We start from the raw sequence: 15420 nt of genomic DNA on the forward strand, positions 1-15420 counted from the left end.
CTCTCAGGGGGGTACAAGGCATAGAGAGGATCTGACAGGGGCAGAGGGCCCGATCTAATGCCCACTGGAGTCAGTGGGAGTCTTTCCATTCATTCCACTGGATCAGACCCACAGAGGGGGGCACAGGTGTCAACAAGAGGGGGCATAATGTGCCCTCCTGCTTTTGAGGAGGCCTGTTTTTTTACAGTCCCTGTTTATTACCCTGGTGCATTACAAATGGACATTATCAGTCTCTCTAGAGCATTTCATGGTCACATTAAGCATATGGTGATTTCCCAGGCAAACGGCTTGGGCCAGATTTTTTTTTCTCCGTGAAAAAGGGAAGGTGCATTAGCAACCCGTGTGAATAATATTAGGGAACCATTCTGAGCACTGAATTTCCTACTTCCCACCAAAAAGCACAGCAAGGATGAGCAAAGCAACCAGAACAGGTAACATATAACACAAGAGCTTCCAGTCGCTCTCTGTGTCTGTTCCCCGCCAAGCCAGCTGGCCAGGCTGAGAAGTTGCAGGCAGAGAAGCAGGGATAACGAATCTGTAGGTAAACAGATAACAGATCCCCAGAGCACATGCCTCACAATGGGTCGTGTCATGTGGCCCTTCCACATCTTCTTCGACTATGGGGCCAGCTACATCACGGTTTTTGATGAACCCCTGGGAGCATTTCTCACGGATCTTCAGCACCAAGTTGTCCAGGATCCTCTCAATATTCTCCTGGCTGAACGTGGGTGTCTCAAACTTCGTTCCATGGCACTTCTTAACTTCTGCCCACAGACCCTCATCTTTACCTGGCCCTGGCCCTGGCACCAGTCCAGGTGCATGTGGAAGAGAATGAGCACTTGAGCCGATGGCCAGTGACGGGCACAGCTTGAGCACTGAAACCTACAGGGGGAAAGGAAAGGACATTTAACCCGCCGCCCACGCCAGCCCCCAAACTTAATGCTGAGAAAGACTCATCCACTGACATTGGGCTTGATCCTGCAAGGTGCTGAGCACCCCCAAACCCTGTTGCTGTCCATGCAAGCACCTCCCAGCAGCGCTCAGCACTCTGCAGGATCAAGTCCCTGTATGGCATAGTCGTAACAGCATTCACTCACATACACCTGCCCCCCTGAAGGATCACGCAGCAAAGTGTTGGACAAATTCATAGGGTTGCCAGCTTGGTAATAGTTAATAACTGAACACTCCAGCAGACGTGCCAGAACCTCCCCTGCCCCGCCTCTTCCCCCTGAGGCCCCACCCCTGCCCCACCTATACCCCCCCAAAGCCCTGCCCCCATCCACTCCTCTTCCCCCCCTCCCCCGCCTCCCAGATCAGGAGGGACTCGCTTGTGGAGCCGGGGCTGGGAGCTGCAGCTGCCCGATGAAGGGAGGAGGTGGCACCAGCTGAGCAGGGGCTGGAGGGGGTGATGACCCAGTGCCTCCCCGCCTCCCCTGCTCGCAGCAACGGGATTTGGGGTGTCTGGTCAGTAGATCTGACCAGATACTGTCAGGTCCCCTTTTTGACCAGACTGTCCGGTCGAAAACCCTACAAATTCATCATATTGGGTTTCAAAGCCGGCTCCGGTTGGACTCAATGGGAGTTTTGCCCATAATATCCAGACCTTTCTACAAACATTGCCAACTCAAAGAACTTCCCCAGAGGAAAGCTCCGATGCAATTAAGTTTCCACCCCTAGTTCTAGATGGGCAAAGACTCCACTTACTAATCAATCAGAGTAAAACCCAGCCCCCGTTCCGCCTCGGGTTTCGCTGGGGAGAACAGTCCCTTCCTCCACATGGGCTCAGCATGCCCGGGGGTCACATTTCATGCAGCACACCCCCTGCAGCTTTGCAACTGGTTTCTAACGAACCCTTCCGAGCAGGACTGAGCCTAGAACTGAGGCACCTTCCAATTTACAGCTGAAGTCTAGGCTCATTAAGGAGCAGCCTCCAATTAGAATTTGTTTGCATCTGTGGATCAGTCTCTCGCCCATAACGAGAGATGAGCAAAAAATTCATTTGGAATCATTTATTCCACAGTTTTCCTCTCTCCTTCTCTTCACAGCCAGCAAGCAGAGCACAGTTGTCTTGACCGCTGCCTACCACACTGACCAATACTGGCTAAATTTTTCCTGATGCTGTCTGTATCCATCTGTTGTCTCTTGTCTTAGACTGTAAACTCTTTGGGGCAAGGACTGTCTTTGTTCTGTGTTTGTACAGCACCTACCACAGTGAGGTCCCGACTGGGTCTCCTAGGTGCTCTGGTAATACAAATACGTAATGATAATAATACATTATTAGAGGGATAATCTCTGTGAATAATTCTTGGCCTACTGTCCCTTAGTGAGTATTTGACATTCGAAATGTGATCAGTGTTGACTGGCCGCGTATATCACATGATCCGTCTCTGTTCCCAGATTGGATGAGCATAGCTCTTAGCTGAAGGTGTCTGGAGTGAAGACGTGTGGTCAGTTATGAAATTGAAAGCTGCATATATCCTGCAATAGTAAATTCACTGCTTCCGCCAGCTTTCTGCTTGTTTGCTAAACTATGGATGGAAATAGAAGGGAATTTGTTTAAATACGCCGTCTTGCTCTAACCACGACATCATTTCCACTCCTGAGAGGGGAGAGTCACAATTTCCTGCTCTGCAGACTTTGACAGTGGTGGAAAATGCTAATTAACAGGAGGCAAATATTTAGTGCCCTCACGGTGACTCATCAACACTAATGGCTAGGTGCCGTACAGCTAAATCCCTTTTACACGTGTGTGCAGCGAACACAAGGACTAGCCCAATCGATCGTTCAATCGCAGCTAGCCCCAAATCTCTCACCTGCCCTCCCTGCTTCTCTCCCCACTAAAACTAATGCTGGGAGAAATTCACCTTAGAGCATGGGCGGCTGGTATGATAGGCCGGGGGAGGCGACCCTAACCCAGGCTGTGGCGTCACCCACGCTCCACCCTAAGGCCCCGTCCTCACTCCCCATCTGCCCCAAAGCCGGCGGGGGCTCAGCTCGGGCCGGCGGCCAGGGCTCAGGATGGTTTGGCCGGGGCTCCTCCTGCCACAGTGGGCGGGGAGGGGGCTCAGGGCTCTGGCAGGCAAGGGAGGTGAAAGGGACAGGAACGGGGGGCTAGCCTCCCCAAAGGCGGGGTTCACGCGTCACCCATGCCTTTGCGCCTCATTCACGGCCCAGTTTGTCTGCTCCCCCTCACCTGGCAAATGCTTTTCTCTGCTGGTATAGGCGCCATCCGCGTTCTGGGTTTCGAGGACGGAGGTTATCCTCCACGGTGAGAGACCAGGTGTCGTCTGGCTTCTCCCATGCCATCTTCTGATCAAACATCTGCTGCCAGGCCTTCATCTTCTCACCTTCCCCTTTACAGCCTCTCTTGAGCAGCAGCATTTACTGTCTGAACCAGGAATGTGACTTATTTAAGGGCGGATGGGGGGGCTCCCGGGTCTGCAACCTTCCCCTCCTGCTCTGAGGAACAGCCTCGCACAGGCGGGCTCCTTTGCCTCCTTGCTACAGACTCAGGACCCTGGGTGTGGAACCAAGCTCAGGGCTTGTGAGAAACGAAACTGAAAGGGGAGCTGACGTGCTGCCGGTCTGCAGGACTGCCCTGCCCACAGGGATCAACTCCAGATTCAGCCAGGGGACCACACATCCCTGCTGGAAGTCCGCAGCTTTCTCGCCCCCTCGTGCACACACAGCCACCCCACGTGGACAGGGCTCCACAGATTGGGACAGGGCTCCCCATGTGGACAGGGCTCTGCATCCCGCTGTATCCCAGCTGACTTTGCCGCACTGACTCCCTCCGGCAGGCATCTACCTCCCTTTCCATAGGGTGGTGCTGCCACTTTGCTGCCACCAGGGGGTGCTGCTTCAGGGAGAAAGGGGAGGGACTTGCAGCCAGGGCAGATGGTCTCTGGATCAACGTTTGGTGGAGTGTGATGGGACAGACACATGCTATGCATGTGGGGTCTTGGGGCGCAGTGCAAGAGGAGCAGGCCGGGGCCCCTTCTGAGCATGGGCCCGGCTCCATGGAGCCACTGCAGCCATTGTAAACCCGGCACTGAGCGAAACTCTACAAACTGGGAGTCATCAGTGGAGAGGGAAAAGCCCAGCGGAGGGATCTGCTGTCAGGTCCCTAGAGGCCAGTTCTCAGGGGGAACCCTGCATGCAGGCCTGGGACTCACCAGCTCCCCACACAGCCAGTCCTGCCCTTGCCCTGGCTGGCTCCAGACTGCCTCAAAAATGGCTTCTCCCCTTTCCTGAGCTCCCTGGGAAGGGCTTCTCACTCCCTATTGGTGCCAGGCAGACTCTGAGTCTGCCTTGGCTCCCCCTCCCTACCAGGGACAGTGCGCCTCCCCGTGAGCTGCCAGCAGGCCGAGCCCCAGGAATCTAGGTCATCTCCTTGGGGGTTACACTTGTAACACCGCCCTTTAAAGAAAAGGGTGCGGAGGAGAACTTGCCAGGGGGTTGCAGCAGACTTTCCAGCTGGCCTGTGGGACGGGGAGGTTTCCAGGACGTTTCATGGGAACGCATCAAACCCTCGTTGAATTGAAAGGGCTCAAGGCCAGGCCAAGCAGCCTGACAGACAAAAGGCCTGAAGTTGTGAAACAGCTCCCAAGTGCGGGTGGGAAACGTTGTGTCGACAGTCACTGAAGTTACAGGCACCACGGAGGGTACCTAGACTCCTCGCGACTCGATTGCAGCCACATAGATATTTAACCTCAGGCAGCTTAGAAAATCATGCCCAAGATCCTATCTAGGGGCAGGGGTTCCGCCAGCTCAAGAATCAATGAAGCCCTAAACGCTCCTTTGAACTCCTGAGGATCAGGTGAGCTAATTCAAAGGTCTTTTGCCTGACGTACCTCTTTCTGTTCTATTGCTCGGCTTCTCCAGGGCTGGATCCTGGGAAAGATTACATATGCGACAATTAAAGGGCAGTTCTACTCTGAAAAATGACCACGTAAAAAGGCCACTTAGGGGTCCTTAGCTACCATCCCTCAATGGCTCCTAGAGGAAATCTGCTCAGCTGGCCAATAAAAATATTTTTTCTAGCTCTCAGCCCAGTGCACGCATTCCGCCCTACATAGACAGGTACATTATCTATTATTACTAGGCTTGGCAGAATTTGATTATTTATATAATTTTGGCAGGAAATAGCCACGGTTATTTTTAAGCATTTTTTTTTATTTTATTTTTATCTCTGTAAATTTTCACAGCTGCAAAACATAATGGCTTAGGCATTTTCCCCCCCCAAACGTTTATTGATTTAAATTTTCATAGTTGTGGGAAATTATGAGGCAGTCGGGGGGGGGGGTCAGACAATAATTACTTCATTATAGACAATGCTGCAATTCAAAAAATTAATGCTTTTTAACCGTTAAAGCACAAACTGTCAACATCGCCTGTCAAAATATACCAAGTAAATATCCTGAAATCAAATGCTAACAAGGCCCCAAGCAACATTTGTCTTACTTTGCCGATCGGTAAATTTCGATTACTGATGGAAATATTTTTGTATTGGTTTATGTGTGTGTGGTGGAAATTGACATTCACTGACATTTACAGAAAAAAATGTAATCTTTCCAAGCCCAATTATTACTCAGGTTATTACAGTTCAGTTATATTAGGGACAAGTATGAGTGTCGAATTTCCACTACTTGGTTTTGAGATAAAGCAGAACAAAAATGAGCACAGCCAAAAAAATGACCAAACAACAAATGTAGCAACAGCAGCGCCGCCAGTCACAGCTGCTCCCCACGTTGCGGCTGCTCCCCATCTCTGCTTCGCTCCATTCCTCATGGGCAGGAAAGCTGCGTGGAAAAAGAGAAACAGCCCTAAAGAAGGTGTTGGCTGGTGCTTGGGCTTCATATTTCACGTAACAGATGCCCAGCTGGCAGGCTTCACAGTGGGAGCTGTCATGTGGCCCCATTATCTGAGCTTCCACGATGTTCTTGGACAGGTTGTTGGGACTGATGGCCTCTCTGTAGCATTTCCCGCAAATCTTCAGCATCAAGTTCTCCAGGACTCTCTTGATGTTCTCCTGGCTGAATTCAGGCAGTTCCAGTTTCGGCACGAGACACTTCTTGCACTCCTGTCTGAAGATTTTCATCTTCACCTGGCCCCGTCTCTGCTTCCGGTCCAGGTGCATGTGGAAGAGAATGTTCACCTGAGCTGAGTGCCACATGTGCCAGCACTGTGAGCACTGAAACCTAACAGGAGAAAGCAGGAGACAAAACTTAACCCAGATTCAAAGCCCTGAACTGGCTGCAGCTGCTAATCTGAGAACTCAGCCTCTGTCCCGCAGGATGGATTCTGGAGCACTGTACACAGGAGGGGTCGATCGAGCGGTGTAGGAGCGCTATCTACTAGCACTGAGGATTGTATAGCACTGTTTATTAGTTAGTAGGTTCAATACAGCTGTCGTCGTTATGCCTTGCAAATGGTTTCCAGCATGAGTCCACTCTAAACAGGATGCTTCTGCTCCTCTGTATGATGGATATTGAGACCTGGTTTTGGCTACAGATGTTTGACATTCAAATAGCTATGGGCTCTGGTGGCCTCCGGGCCATCTCTCACGCTTCCCCGATGCCTAGAATTCCTTCCTGATCTGGAGCAGCAGCTATCGGATACTGATGCAACACACAGCTTTTTGTAACAGTGACCCATGTGTGGTGACTAGGGCCAGGAAATAAAGAGCAGTCCGTTACCAGCCCCCCTGCATGTCATGCCCTCACTGCGTCTTAGACCACAGCTCCCCTTGGCCACCTTCACACCCCTCCTCCAAACCTACTGCTTCAAGAAGGCTTCGGAGCTGTAGCCCCTCAGAGGTTTAAAAATAATAATGGTCGTGGTCATAAAAATCCCCTTTAACCCCGTCTATTGAGAGTTTAAGCATTCTAGGGCAGAGATTCGTTGCTATATGGCTGAGAGTGCCTAGCCCAAGGGAGTGCAAGCTGACAGAGGCCTTTGGGTCCTATCACCATACAAATAACTATACATCGCATGCGTTAGCGTCCCAAGTGACCACACGCTCATACTGTCCTCTCCCTCCTCTCTCCCTTTCCCGGCTCCTCCTTCTCCTCCTTAATTGAGATTGTAAGCTCTTTGGGGCAGGAATCTCACTTTCGTTGTATTGTACAGCCCCATAGTGCTACATAAGTAACATATAACTATCATCCAAGTGTTCAGTAGAACGAGGTATAGATTTAGCTGCTCCTGCATGCATATTTGCTCCCAGAATCCCTTCTGCAAGCCACTCCTTGGCGGCTGCCTGCCCACAGCAACCAGCCCCTGGCTCCAGCTGATCTTTCCATTGTTATATGGATCCAGGCTGACCCTTAGAATCTTCCTCTCCTTCTCAAGCCAGGATGGGCCCCGCTGCCTGGAAATGCAGGCAAGGAACAAAGAGGTGACCCCAGAGAAGTAAAGCGCCAGCAGCAAAGCCGACCCAGGCTGGGCTTGGTGGCTCCATAGGCACCTACGAGGAGAGCAAGCTCAGCATAATTCAGCAGCAATAAAGCTTCAGGCCTGAAGCCCTGGGGGTGGGGAAATAAACACAGGGGATGAAAATCAGCAGAATGAGTGGGCGGCGGCACTGGGTCAGATTTTGAGATGACACTGATAATGTCTAGAAGAGTCGAGGTGGGTGTAATTCACTGCTTCCTCCAGCCCCGTCCATGTGCATGACCCAGCCCTCTGCTGCCACCCCTGCATTGCCTGGCCTCACTCACCCACCCCCATTCTACCCCTTGGCCTTCTCATCTCCCTCCTTCCAGGCCAACCTCTTGGTCTCTCCCCACCCCCTCTTCCTCTGCCCCTTCTTAGCCCTCCCCTCTGTCACCTTCTCCCTCCCTGCTGGTACTTTCCAGCCGCTTCTCCCTCCCCGCCCATGGCTTTCTGTGGTCTGTGACGGGTCTAGCATGCTCCAGAGCACTAGATTATTATGATAAAAATCCAGCACCCAGATACTGCAATGATGGGCACACTGCAAATATTCAGGTAACTAGACATTGTTAGAACTGGTCAAATTATTCCTTAAGATTATTTGCAATGATTGACCCCTATTTTCTGGTTAGTGAATCATTCATAAACTGATCCTGCATTTGTTCATGGGCTTGCTATTTGTAAGGATTCACCAAATGCTTTGGGCTAATAGCCTTCACCTTCTTCCGTTGTTGCCAAGCTGGCTCTTTAACTGGTCACCTGAGCCACATGGTATTGCTTCTCCTCCCTGATTGGATGACGAGCTTTCTAAAGCAGAAGATAACAAACGATGGAGTTCAGGTGTGAATTTTCAGGCAATGAATCAATTCGCTGCTGCTACATTTCGTGCAACTCCTGGGTTTCGCAAACATTTTGACAAATGCCCACTAGTTGTGCAGACATGGACAAATATAGAATAATATGATCTCATTTATCACAGGAAACGGAACTTGGAGCCTGTATTCACAAGAATATCAGCGAATAGAGCTTGCCGGAAAGTTCAAAAATGTCACCAAAAATAGTGCAAAAAATCCACAAAATTTGTCAGTAAACATCTCTTTGTTAGAGCTGATAAGTGATTCCTCCTGTACTCCCTCCCCATGAAAAGTTTTGAGGGAATGTCGAAAAACCAAAACTTTTTCCGTTTGGGGCTTTGGGGGAAAACCCCCAAAGTTTTTTGAAAAACCAGCTGTTTTTCATTAAAATTTCCATTTGGTCCAAAAAGCCGTTTCCCTTTGAATAATCATTTAGGGGGAAGATTTGCCACCAGCCCAAGTCTTTGTGAATTAATTCTTCCTTTACTATTCAACCAGCTCTTAACAGCCTATGGTAGTGCTATAGATGGAAGATGCAGCTGCTCACAAAGCCCTTTGCTAACCGTGTTCTCCTGCTACCTACCCCTCACCTGGCAAACGCATGTTGTTGCAGGAATTGCTTCCATCCAGGATCCAGGTTGTTGGACTGAAGGTTATAATCCGCCTTCAGAGTCCATGTGTCTCCTGGTTTCATCTGCCCAATCTTCTGAGAAAATATTTGCTGCCATATCTCCATGATCCCAACTCATCTGCCTTTGGAGCTGGTTTTGTTTCTGGACTGTAACCGTGATCTGCTGAAGGGATCCGGACTGAAATTTGAGTCTCCTGGCTTGTGACTTCCACGGCTGTGGTGGGGGAAGAGACCTTTGTGGGTTGTTTCTCCTTTCCCCATGGCACAGAACCAAGTTGTGTGTTTGCAGAGGTGGACCTTTGCTTCCAGACAAAGTCCCTGTGCTGAGTCACACCCAGAATGACTTTGCTCACACTGCTGGCGCTCCGTGCGGTGCCAGCCAGGGCAGAATTTGGCCACAACACAATACAGAGCAGCTCTCCCAAAGGAGCCTGCTGTTTTTGCACCTGTAGGGGGGTGAATTAGTGGCGGTGCACGCTGGTGGCTCTGTCTGTCAGTGTCTCTGTGCATCTCCCATGCCAACCCAGCACTCCGGCCAGTCTGGGTGTGCTTAGGAAGTGTCCTAGGGAGTGTTGTCATTTGGGGAGTTCAAATGATAATGATTAAACTAGTATCAGGATGTTTCTAGCCCCCCCCCCCCCACACATACACAGAAAGGAGCTGGCTGCCTCCCAAATATACAGCAAGGACAGTTCTCTGCTCCAAAGCGTTTGCAGGCTAAATAGACAACACACAGGGGAGGATTCAGGAAACGCAATTCACCGCATTCCTTGATATTTTCATTTTGCTTTAACTCAGTTCCTATGTATTTGTTCACCCCAAGCTAGGGTTTATAGTGTGTGTCCATAGGCAAATACTAGCCATTTGGGTCCATCTCTCACCACTTCCCCCTATGACCTCCGCTCCCTATATCCACAGTCTTCCTCCCACAGCTTCTTAGGATCTTGTCCCATGCCCGCCAAAAATGCATTGCAAAGTTTCTTATAAGAATGTTGTTTGCATCTCGTGTTATTTCCCCAGCCCCTCTCCTCCCCATGCCACAGTTTTGATCTTGCCCATCTCCTAGCCAGCCAAGGCAGCTTAAAGCAAGGCAGTAAACAAAGCAATGCCTCCTTTAGTTATAGAGGAGAGAATTCCCTTACCCCTGCTCAGTTATGGCCATCTTGAGCCAGATTGTTTCTTAGGTTGTAAACTCTTCAAAGAATCCTAGAATATCAGGGTTGGAAGGGACCTCAGGAGATCATCTAGTCCCACCCCCTGCTCAAAGCAGGACCAATCCCCAACTAAATCATCCCAGCCAGGGCTTTGTCAAGCCTGACCTTAAAAACCTCGAAGGAAGGAGATTCCACCACCTCCCTAGGTAACCCATTCCAGTGTTTCACCACCCTCCTAGTGAAAAAGTTTTTCCTAATATCCAACCTAAACCTCCCCCACTGCAACTTGTGACCAGCGGCGGATTTACCATGTAACAAACCGTGCAGTGGCATGGGTCCCCGAATGACAGGGGGGCCCCCAAAATGCAGGACAAATCTCATCTGACAACCTGCCCCTGAGTCCTGGCTGGCGGTGCAGCAGGGCTCCCAGGCTGGTGGCCCCACGCCGCTCCCAGAAGCGGCCGGCTGCTGGAATGTCTCTGCTTACCCCTAGTGGCGGGGGAGGCAGCTCCATGTGCTGTCCCTGCCTCAGACAGCTTACGGAGACCCACTGTCCCCCTCCCCACAAGGGGCGCGCAGAGATGGGCCAGCAGCAGGACTAAGGCAGCTCCCTGCCCACGTTGCCTCCCTCCCTCCACACCGCTCCCGGAAGCGGCTGGCATGTCCCTGCGGCCTCAGGGGTGTGTGTGTGTGTGTGTGTGTGTGTCTCCGTGTGTTGCCCTCGCCACGACTCCGCAGCTCCCATTGGCCAGGAACTCCGCAACTCCCATTGGCCGGGAACTCCCTCCCCATGAAAAATTTTGAGGGAATGTCGAAAAACCAAAACATTTTCCGTTTGGGGCTTTGGGGGAAAATCCCAAAGTTTTTTTAAAAAACAGCTGTTTTTCATGAAAATTTCCATATTCCCTTCGAATAATCATTTGGGGGGAAGATTTGCCACCAGCCCGAGTCTTTGTGAATTAATTCTTCCTTTATTATTCAACCAGCTCTTAACAGTCTATGGTAGTGCTATGGAAGGAAGATGCAGCTGCTCACAAAGCCCTTTGCTAACCCTGTTCTGGGAACTGGCTGGGAACTGCGGCCAATGGGAGCTGCGGGGGTGATGCCTGTGGGCAGCAGCATGCAGAGACCCGTGTGTCCCCCCCACCCCATCTAGGAGCCACTGCCAGAGGGGAGGGAGCAACTCCTGCACCCCAACCCCCTGCCCCAATCAAGGTACCTCACTTTATTGTCATTTACTTCCTATTACTTATAATATAGGAGGAGGATGAAGAAAAAAAGAATGAAAAATGGGTGGGGAGGGGAGATAAGAGAGAATGTTCTTTTTCTTGGCTGGGTCCTGGGGTGTGGGGGGCAAAAATGAAGCTGCGCACAGGGTCCCGCTAACTCTACATCTGCCACTGCTTGTGACTTCACATCTCAGCAGTGTTTTCCCCAGGAATTGAAATTAGTGGGGGTGTTCGAATTTACAGGGGGGGAGGTCAGGGCCAATGAGGGGTGAGACCGTGAGGGTGAAGGGGGGCTGTATGGCACCATAGTAAAACTGAAAAATGTTTCATGACTATTTTATTAGATTTAACTCATGTTTTAAAATCATCACACAAATTAAAGTTGGCGACTCAAGACTTCTATGAAGCACGAAGTCTACATCCTTCTTGGTTTCTTGTTATAATTTTGCACACCTCTGTTAATGAACTTCTTGACTGCAATGTGTTCATCTTTGGTGGCTTCTCATGTGTCCGGTACTTCCATTCCTTCCATTGTGTTAAGGAAAAGTTAGCACATGTGACTCCATTTTGGTTTGGGGCCCACCATTGTTTAAATGCCAGCACATCATACACCAGGAGGAGTGATCCTTAGATACTGAATCCCTGTGAAAATCCTCCTCCTTGTCTCCAGCCTGCCTTGACTCCCAGTATCTGGTTTTTGTCAGTCTCTAACTCCCTGTCTCTTGGCCTTGATGTGAGGCCTCCCATCCTGATAATAAAGGTTACTGATGCATGGCTTTAGGACCATGCTGTGTAATTAACATACTGGTATAGCACGAGGAATGCACCAAGCAGGGATAGGTGGTAGATAAGACAAGGGTTTGTTTATTGGCTAAGGTTTCCGATGCACGAGGGCAACATGCTTTGCTAAAAAGTATATAACCTTTGTATAATCTGTATTCAGGGTCCCCTCCTGGCTAGCAGGGGGACACCACGCTCGAGCGTAATAAACTTAGTGTCTTTTGGGAACTCTGCAGTTGTGGACTTTGTTTATGTGCCTCAGCCTAGATTTGAACTGTGCGTGTCCTATCAGGTATAATTCGCAGCATTGGTGTGCGTGTCCTACCAGGTATAATTCGCAGCAGTTGTGTGCGTGTCCTCTCAGGTGTAATTCGTAACAATTGATATGCTCATTAGTTCATTCACATGATCAGGCAGAAGGTGACTTCTTTCAGGACACAAAATTCTATTCACACAGTGACAATACTTGATGCCCATTTGCATCGGTGCGTTCATCAGCCATGTATACACATTTTTTGAATGTGGTGAGAGAGTTCTTCACTTTTTCAACTGTTGAGTCTTTCACTGTTGCACCACATGCTTCTAGCCAGTCAGTTGAGTTTCTTGCAGAAAGATAGCGAGCATTTGTTGGTCTTGTTCGGAACCAGTGTTCAACTTCAGGATGAACAAGTGACAATGCACTTAACATTGGCCTCCAGTTTGTAGTGTGCGGTATCTCTTGCTTAAATAGAAAGTAGGATGCCGCAGCCATGTTTGTGCTCATGAACTGTGTTGTGTCTCCAGCATTCTTAACAGCCTCATTAACACTCACCGGTGTTGTCCTTGGTCAGTGGAGACTCAGAGTTCAGAGGTGCTTTCACATGAGTTCATCTCCCAGGTGGGGGGCAAGAAGGCACCTTGCTCATTCCTCCAGCTGATCACTGTTCGCCCTGGCCACTGTTGTTCGTTGTGCCACCATTCACTCCATCGCTCTGTTGCCAATGGCCCTGCACCATCACCTTCTGCTGCCACCTGCCACTTTGACCTCTGTGAGTTGGTCTCTTGAGGTTCCACCCAGCTCTCCATGATTTCAGCGGAGCTCTCAGCGGGGGAACCTCGCTGCTAGTGCAGACTGGGCCATCTCTTCCACAGAAACACTGTCCCACAGCAGGTCTAAGCACTTAGTCCTGATTATCAGTGATTTCAGCTGTAGTAAGAAAAGGAGGACTTGTAGCACCTTAGAGACGAACAAATTTATTTAAGCATAAGCTTTCGTGAGCTACAGCTCACTTCATCGGATGCATTCAGTGGAAAATACAGGGGGGAGATTTTATATACACAGAAAACATGAAACAATGGGTATTACCATACACACTTTAAGGAGAGTGATCAGGTAAGGTGAGCTATTACCAGCAGGAGAGAAAAAAAAACCTTTTGTAGTGATAATCAAGGGGGGGCATTTCCAGCAGTTGACAAGAATGTGTGAGGAACAGTGTGGGGGGGGAATAAACATGGGGAAATAGTTTTACTTTGTGTAATGACACGTCCACTCCCAGTCTTTATTCAAGCCTAAGTTAATGGTGTCCAGTTTGCAAATTAATTCCAATTCAGCAGTCTCTCATTGGAGTCTGTTTTTGAAGTTTTTTGTTGAAGAATTGCTACTTTTAGGTCTGTAATCGAATGACCAGAGTGATTGACATGTTCTCCTACTGGTTTTTGAATGTTATAATTCTTGACATCTGATTTGTGTCCATTTATTCTTTTACGTAGAGACTGTCTGGTTTGGCCAATGTACATGGCAGAGGGGCATTGCTGGCACATGATGGCATCTATCACATTGGTAGATGTGCAGGTGAACGAGCCTCTGATAGTGTGGCTGATGTGATTAGGCCCGAGGATGGTGTCCCCTGAATAGATATGTGGACACAGTTGGCAACGGGCTTTGTTGCAAGGATAGGTTCCTGGGTTAGTGGTTCTGTTGTGTGGTGTGTGGTTGCTGGTGAGTATTTGCTTCAGGTTGGGGGGCTGTCTGTAGGCAAGGACTGGCCTGTCTCCCAAGATCTGTGAGAGTGATGGGTCGTCCTTCAGGATAGGTTGTAGATCCTTGATAATGCGTTGGAGAGGTTTTAGTTGGGGGCTGAAGGTGACGGCTAGTGGCGTTCTGTTATTTTCTTTGTTGGGCCTGTCCTGTAGTAGGTGACTTCTGGGTACTCTTCTGGCTCTGTCAATCTGTTTTTTCACTTCAGCAGGTGGGTATTATAGTTGTAAGAACGCTTGATAGAGATCTTGTAGGTGTTTGTCTCTGTCTGAGGGGTTGGAGCAAATGCAGTTGTATCGTAGAGCTTGGCTGTAGACAATGGATCGTGTGGTGTGGTCTGGATGAAAGCTGGAGGCATGTAGGTAGGAATAGCGGTCAGTAGGTTTCCGATATAGGGTGGTGTTTATGTGACCATCACTTATTAGCACTGTAGTGTCCAGGAAGTGGATCTCTTGTGTGGACTGGTCCAGGCTGAGGTTGATGGTGGGATGGAAATTGTTGAAATCATGGTGGAATTCCTCAAGGGCTTCTTTTCCATGCGTCCAGATGATGAAGATGTCATCAATGTAGTGCAAGCAGAGTAGGGGCATTAGGGGACAAGAGCTAAGGAAGCGTTGTTCTAAGTCAGCCATAAAAATGTTGGCATACTGTGGGGCCATGCGGGTACCCATAGCAGTGCCGCTGATTTGAAGGTATACATTGTCCCCAAATGTGAAATAGTTATGGGTGAGGACAAAGTCAGAAAGTTCAGCCACCAGGTTAGCCGTGACATTATCGGGGATACTGTTCCTGATGGCTTGTAGTCCATCTTTTGTGTGGAATGTTGGTGTAGAGGGCTTCTACATCCATAGTGGCCAGGATGGTGTTTTCAGGAAGATCACCGATGGATTGTAGTTTCCTCAGGAAGTCAGTGGTGTCTCGAAGATGGCTGGGAGTGCTGGTAGCGTAGGGCCTGAGGAGGGAGTCTACATAGCCAGACAATCCTGCTGTCAGGATGCCAATGCCTGAGATGATGGGGCGTCCAGGATTTCCAGGTTTATGGATCTTGGGTAGCAGATAGAATACCCCAGGTCGGGGTACCAGAGGTGTGTCTGTGCAGATTTGTTCTTGTGCTTTTTCAGGGAGTTTCTTGAGCAGATGGTGTAGTTTCTTTTGGTAACTCTCAGTGGGATCAGAGGGTAATGGCTCGTAGAAAGTGGTGTTGGAGAGCTGCCGAGCAGCCTCTTGTTCACATTCCGACCTATTCATGATGACGACAGCACCTCCTTTGTCAGCCTTTTTGATTATGATGTTGGAGTTGTTTCTGAGGCTGTGGATGGCG

The 15420-nt window shown here is 49.7% G+C and overlaps 1 protein-coding gene and 1 pseudogene across 1 annotated transcript; both read right to left on the reverse strand.

Moving 5' to 3' along the window:
• Positions 1-381: 381 nt before the first annotated feature.
• On the reverse strand, positions 382-3381 carry LOC141993330 (receptor-transporting protein 3-like; annotated as a pseudogene).
• A 2089-nt stretch (positions 3382-5470) lies between these two features.
• Positions 5471-9134, reverse strand: LOC141993331 (receptor-transporting protein 3-like). Its single transcript, XM_074962868.1, has 2 exons — positions 8879-9134; positions 5471-6200 (listed from the first exon to the last, which is right to left on the reverse strand). Exons 1-2 carry the CDS (start codon positions 9022-9024, stop codon positions 5645-5647), a joined length of 702 nt encoding a protein of 233 aa, XP_074818969.1. The 5' UTR covers positions 9025-9134; the 3' UTR covers positions 5471-5644.
• Between the last annotated feature and the right edge of the window lie 6286 nt (positions 9135-15420).

The sequence above is a fragment of the Natator depressus genome, chromosome 9, assembly GCF_965152275.1.
Source record: "Natator depressus isolate rNatDep1 chromosome 9, rNatDep2.hap1, whole genome shotgun sequence".
Classification (NCBI taxonomy): Eukaryota; Metazoa; Chordata; order Testudines; family Cheloniidae; genus Natator; species Natator depressus.

Excerpts from the sequence above, each read along its gene's own strand:
- LOC141993331 (XM_074962868.1), bottom strand. The coding sequence starts at position 9,024 with ATGGAGATATGGCAGCAAATATTTTCTCAGAAGATTGGGCAGATGAAA. Across the intron at positions 6,201-8,878 it reads CAACAACATGCGTTTGCCAG|GTTTCAGTGCTCACAGTGCT; the intron begins GTGAGGGGTAGG and ends TTCTCCTGTTAG.